The sequence below is a fragment of the Sinocyclocheilus rhinocerous genome, unplaced genomic scaffold (assembly GCF_001515625.1).
Source record: "Sinocyclocheilus rhinocerous isolate Xijiao unplaced genomic scaffold, SAMN03320098_v1.1 scaffold2612, whole genome shotgun sequence".
Lineage (NCBI taxonomy): Eukaryota > Metazoa > Chordata > Actinopteri > Cypriniformes > Cyprinidae > Sinocyclocheilus > Sinocyclocheilus rhinocerous.
In genome coordinates, this window is record NW_015648580.1 from 232,317 (window position 1) to 239,192 (window position 6,876).

Below are 6,876 nucleotides of genomic sequence, written 5' to 3' on the forward strand. Positions count from 1 at the left end.
TATATATATATATATATATATATATATTAGTAGGTGTTGTTACCAGAACTTTACAGTAAATAATAAAGCTTTAGAATAAACTACACATAAAACATTAGGCCTACATAAGTTGTCTTTTAAAATGTAGGATCATTTTAGGTTATGTGGTAACGTTGACTAAACAGCATGTTTTAACTATTGTGTATATTTTTTCCTGTTAAAATTACTAACCTTCTACAGTAAAGAATACAACAATTTCCCATTCTCTTTTCACTAAATAGTGTGTTCGCAATATAATATATTTTTTTCAATATTTTTGGTGCACTTTTTGGTGAATTTGTTAAAATGTCATAAAGAGAACAGCTATGTAAAAGTATGGGAATGGGTCAAACGTAAGTCATGTCATGGTGGTTTGGTTGTAACATTACATCCTGAATGGTTCAAAAATGACTTTTTGTTGAACAAATTCCACCACAAGCATCAGAGGATTAAGCCACACCTGAAAATTATGTAAATATTAAATACTTAAACATGTTATATAACGTTTAGAAATGTTTAATTGTGACTTAAGTGTCCAAAAATGTAATTTGAATGCCCAAACATTTGTTATCAAAGAAACGTAATGTAAAAAGTGATTGCTGTGTAAAAGCAGTACACTGGTTGTTAATTAATGACATTTATATCAGGTTTTGAGGAAGGAATCCGAGTGAATGGTCTGCTTGTACGTTTGAGGCACAACCAGAATGACATGCATTGTGAAAAGTGTGTAAACACTGCAGATTACTCACACACTGCACATGATGTTAAATATAGCAATTCACTTCCTTATAAGTGTTTACTAAAACTACTGGTTTATCACCTTGTGAGTCACTTAACCCACAGGTTTCAAAGGCTAACTGTTTGTGGTTTTAACCCTAACCCTAACTAGCCAAGGGTTTATCAGAAGTCCTCAGCTATGTTATTTTGCGCAGTGCATGGGTGAGGAAGAAAGGGGTGGTCTCTGTCGTTCTGTATTTGTTGTTTTATTTTAAGGGACTGGTTTAAATGGACAACTATCTTTGGAATTTCCTGACTTCCTGAGCTTTCCAAAAAAAAAAAAACACTGGGCAGAGGGAGTGATGCTGTACACAAATGTCTGATTCATATCCCATCGTAATGGTTGTCCAGTAAGTTTTGGGATTAAATATGTTTAACACATAATTTGGCTTTCAAAGTATCTTTACCATGGTACAGTGATATATCAAATGGTAATTTTTTTTTTATCAAAAGGTAATAAAACAATGGTATTTTGATATTTACCATGGTACTACTATATGATTACTTCAACAATGGACAACCCAAAACCATGGTAGTACAATAGTTCTACTTTGTTCATTTATGTTCTACTGGTGTGTATGCACACAATGAGTCAGTAGTGTCACAAGCATCCGGGCCCAGGTCCCGTTTCTCCTGTGTGTTACACAGTTGAATTTACCCACAGGCACTTCCTGATCAGCTGGAACAGAAGTCGTTCAAACACACCCTCTCTCACTCCCGTGCGCTCGCTCTCATCTGCTGTCTTAATTTACTTTGTAAATCTGCTACATTTCTGCTTGAGCATCTGGCATAAACAATAATCATAAATGTGGTGTTGTGAATTATGTTAAAGGGTGTCTTTGGAAAGTTTATTTATTTACCACTTCAGTAATTATGTGCTTGTTTTACAGCACACTTACATACTAGTTGTTTGTATGTGACAAAGGGTGGTATTTATGGTTACAATATAGGCTTAAAGTAGCAATCCTTTTTGTTCTGAACTGTCTCATGTAAAAAGTTCTGGCAGTTAGTTAGGTATTATTATTTTTAGGATCTATACGAAATGGGTTCTTCTCCCAGTTCTGTTTTATTTATTTTTTTACACAAATTCTGTTTTCTCCATTTGAGTTTTTCTGTATTCTGTTTTAATGGTTTAATTAGTATTTAATAATCAAAAATCGTGTCTAATCATTTGAATTCATAAAACTTCCACAAAGTTAGTGATCAAAATGTTAACAATTTTCTGGATTGTGTGTTTTATGATTTATTACAAACTTGCAAACTAATACTATGATAACGAAATAAAAATAAATAAATAAATAAAACTTTAACCATAAATCAGTTTTCTCTCCCTGAGCAAGGCAGCAGCAGTTTACTGAAATGAAAACATGGATGAAAAACTATTTTGATTGTGTGATATTCCTTAAAAAATGTTTATTAAATTGTATTATTATTATTATTATTACTTTGAGAAGTACATTTATACATTAATAATACATTTCTGTCATTTTAAGTTAAGTTTGTAGTGTGTGTGTGTGTGTGTGTGTGTGTGTGTATGTATGTATATATGTATATATATATATATATATATTTTTTTATCAATCAAATGAAATGGTGAAATGCTGGTGAAGTGAGTAGCTCTGGAGATGAAGTTCATGTCTTCATATAGTGAGACAGCAGATGCTGAAAACACCATGACCATCAAGCGTGTATATTCCAGTTTAAGACATTTCATGACAACTGAATTCAAATGTCAGATGATTTGGCCCCCTATATAGTGGCTCTATGAAGTTCAAGAATATTTATGCAAACTTGTTCCTGTTTGTAGTAGCGCTACTGTGCTGTAACATGCTGCAGCTGTAGTACAGCTGTACTGGACAACGCTGGTAAAATTATGCTACCTTCAGTGACGCTAGGCTCTGCTCACATGATCTGATAATAATAGCTTTGTAGGACTATACATTATTTGGATAATTAGTCCAAAAAAACAACAACTTATATCTGATTCTGTTACATAGAAGTGAATAAAAATAATATATTGATATTTAATATTAAGGTAACACTTTACAGTAAGGTTCCATTAGTTAATGTTAGTTAATGTATTAACTAACATGAACAATATATTTATTACAGAATTTATTAATCTTTCTTAATGTTAGTTAATGAGAATGCAATTGTTCACTGTTAGTTCATGTTAATTCAGAGTGCATTAACTGTTAACAAGCAGAACTGTTGATTTTAATAATGCATTAGAAAATGTTGAAATTAACATTAACTAAGATTAATAAATGCTGAATAACTATTGTTCATTCTTAGTTCATGGTAACTAAAGTAGTTAACTAATGTTAACTAATGAACCTTATTGTAAAGTGTTACCAATATTGATATAAATTCTGTCCAGTATTATTGTGTTACTTTCAGTAAAAGTGTGGTTATTTTATTGACTTTTGTTTTTTTAAATTTAGTATCATTAAAAGTGAGTTAAATGTAAAAAGTCTTACAAAATTACTTTATATTATTTAATAAAATAATAAATAATCATTACAAAGCAGTTTCAGTTTAGGTTTTCGGCCAAGTGCATCCAGAATTTTCGGTTCCTGCCCATAATTTTCATTTCGGTGCATCCCTAGAAAAAAAGTGTCTTGTCTCAGTCAGAGTTACTTTAGGATAAATGGATACTATTATAGTTTTTATTAATATTTTAAATTAGTTTTTATATTTATATTTTGTTTTCATTTTTATTTGAGTTAAAGTTATAAGTTTGTTTAATAAACTTTTGTTTTTGTGTTTTTGTCAATATTTTATTAGTTCTTGTTATTTAAAAAATGTCTTAGTTTTTAATTATTTAATTATTACTTATTAATTATTTCAGTTTTATTTATTTTAGTGCATCAAGTTAAACTAAAACTAAAATGATAAATGTTTCTTTCATATGTAATTTCAGTTAATGTCTATTTTATTTCAAGTAACGAAAATGCTGTTTTTATGGTTTTAGTTAACTATAATAACTCTGGTCTCAGTTTTTCTGTGCAGAGATGTGAACAATCATGACATTAGCTCTCTGTAGTGTTGTGGGAGCCATTTCACCTTAAATTACACTGGGAGTCTGTTTCTCTCGAGAGGCTGAATTATGACACTGCGTCTTGTCTTCAGAGGTGTTTTTTAAGGTTTCTCTCTCTTTTTTGCTTCCTGCAGTGGCCAGATGTATTAGACTGTCCAGGTGAAAATGAACATGCATGGTGCCAGTGGAGGCTGTGACCGATCCAGAGATCGACGTCGCTCCAGTGACCGCTCTCGGGACTCCTCACACGAGCGTGGCGAAGGCCAGCTCACACCCTGTATTCGCAACTTGACCTCACCCACACGCCAACACAACAGTGGTGAGAAATTTTTTTTTTTGTCGTTTAGGTTTAGATGTGGCTCTTCATTTAAGTCCCATGGTTTGTCATCATGTCGTATATGTGTCACGTGTCCAGATCGTGAAGGCGGCTCATCGCGGCCCAGCAGCCCCAGGCCTCAGAGGATCTCTCCCAGCAGCAGCAGCAGCAGCAGCAGTGGGGTGGCCAGCAGCCGCAACAGTAGCTTGTCCAGCTCAGAGGGCACATACAAGAGCATGGGCCCCGGTGAGATGGTCTTCGTCTACGAAAATGTCAAAGATGGAGCCCGCAGCGTCCGCACATCAGAGAAGGTGACGCTTATTGTGGACAACACTCGCTTCGTGGTGGACCCCTCGATTTTCACAGCACAGCCCAACACCATGCTGGGCAGGTTAGAAGCAGACCAATCATCTGTCAAAGAGTTCTGTCTTGAAGGTGTCTAATCAACTTCATGTCATGTATGACCTAATTTTGTCTGATCCGGGAAAAAAAACTGAAAAATACAAATGGGGTACAAATCATTTTGTGATCTAATCACTCAAAACATATTGAGAGGCTATTGAAAATATTTGTGACCACATTTGTAGTGCTAATGCTAATCTGCCTGGAGGTTTCCCAGAAAAACATTTTGAAATGTGATCTGAATGCATATAAGACACCTTACTCAGGGTTTTAAAATCAATTTTAAGACTTTTTTATTAAGACCTGCACAAATAAAATTAATAGCGTTTGCTCATTCAGAACGAACCTGTAGTCTCCAAATAAAACTGCACGTTTAAAACACTTAAGACATTTTTATATATATTTCAACAATACATATTTCAATATGTATTGAAATCAATTTACATTCTACATGTGTCAATACATACGAATTAGGTTGATCAATATTGTATTTTTACAATATTGTTTTTACTTTGAAACGTGCAGCGCTCACATTTATGTAATTAAATTGTTGCCGCATGCAGTTTCACATTGGGCCGTATCATAATTCCTGTTTCTCCATCCTCAAATTTAAAGGGGTAGATCTCTCAAAAACAAAATTCGGTCATCATTTACTCATGCTCATGTTGTTCCGAACCCATGTGACTTTGATTAATCTTCAAAACACAAATTGAGATATTTTTTAATGAAACTTGAGATTTCTGTCCCTCCCATGAAAGTCCAAGAAACCAAAACTTAAGTGGTAGTTCCCATGATGTCTATGCAGGGTCAGAAAGCTCTCGGATTTCATCAAAAATATCTTAATTTGTGTTCCGAAGATGAGCGAAGGTCTTACAGGTTTGGAACAACATGAGAGTGAGTAATTAATGACAGAATTTTCATTTTGGGTGAACTATCCCTTTAAGTTTTGGTTACTTGGACATTCCGTGGAGGGACAGAAACCTTATGGAAAGTCTTAATGGGTTTCGAATGACATGAGGATGAGAAATTGATGACGTAATTTGCATTTATGGGTGAATTATCCCTTTAAGACTTCTCAAAATGATATTGGAGCCTTTTGTTACACCATTTAAGACTTTATTACCTTAAATTTGACCAAACTGAATTTAAGACATTTTAAGATCACTCAAGAAAAAAAATGACATGAGGAAGAGTAGATTATGACAGAACTAAGATTAATTTATCTCAGCCTTCTGTAATCTATTTTTAATACATTTTCCCATTGTTATTTCTGAAAAAACATTTCTGTATTTTTCTGTAGAATGTTTGGATCTGGACGGGAACACAATTTCACCCGGCCCAATGAGAAAGGAGAGTATGAGGTGGCAGAGGGCATCAGTTCTACTGTGTTTAGGGCCATTCTGGTAGGTCATTGTCACTAGACATCTCACCTTTACTGTCTCACTGCACACACACATGAAAGGGGTCATTAACAGCCTTTTTTACAATTTTGTACTGTTCTCTGAGTTCCACTTATAATGTTACCAAGATTTTTACATCAAAAAACATAATTTAGAATAGGCTATTTTCTGTCCTGTTTTGACCCCCCCTCATTAGAACACACTGTTTGAAAAGGTGTGGTGGTTTGTAGACTCAAAAGTAAATGCCCACTGATGTGATTGGCTAACATTGGTATGATTGCAGTTTTTCATAGATGGACACTGCTGTGGTTTAGGTTAAAAATGCATAAATACTCAGTTCATATCAAACAATCTGTAATAACAGACAAAGCAATAGTGATCACATAATAAAAACAGTTACTCACACTTGTGTGGTGTGGCATTACTGTCAGATCATATATATTCGGCACAGCATCGTCTTTTAGTTTCAAACTTTCTAAAAATCCTTTGTCGAATTGTGACTTGTTTGTAAACGAAACTGCAGTAAAATGAAGTGAACAGAAGATGAAGTTCTTACTGACCGTCTGGATCTTCATTAAAAATAAAGTTCATCCACTCTTTCCTAATATATTGGGATCAGAAGGAATGCAATGCAAAGACTGTTTTCCACTGTTTGCCTCTCTTGTTATTTACACTACATGTGCAAATCGGTGGGCGGGGCTAAACAGGCAGTGATGTAGATGCTAGGGTTGTGACAGTGAGGAAATTTTCTCACCGGTTAATCGACGTGGGACAACACCGGTAATACCGGTATCACCGCGGGGGCGTTCCTTCTTTTCCTCGCTTTCCTTCGCTTTTAAATAGCTTGTAAAAGTGGTGTGCGCATTTTACTTTCACTTTCAAATAGTGGCAATTTGGCGTAAAGCAATTGTTTGTTTTTAGTT

At 34.4% G+C, this 6,876-nt stretch overlaps 1 protein-coding gene across 2 annotated transcripts in view; it reads left to right on the forward strand.

Moving 5' to 3' along the window:
• The window catches only part of LOC107709927 (BTB/POZ domain-containing protein 10-like), a 13,165-nt gene that overhangs the window by 1,018 nt on the left and 5,271 nt on the right, over positions 1-6,876 (forward strand). For both annotated transcript variants that reach the window (XM_016514597.1, XM_016514598.1), the window contains exons 2-4: positions 3,970-4,154; positions 4,251-4,542; positions 5,854-5,956. In XM_016514597.1, the coding sequence (XP_016370083.1) occupies positions 4,001-4,154; positions 4,251-4,542; positions 5,854-5,956 (549 nt within the window). In that variant the 5' untranslated portion in view covers positions 3,970-4,000. The remainder of the gene's footprint in view (positions 1-3,969; positions 4,155-4,250; positions 4,543-5,853; positions 5,957-6,876) is intronic.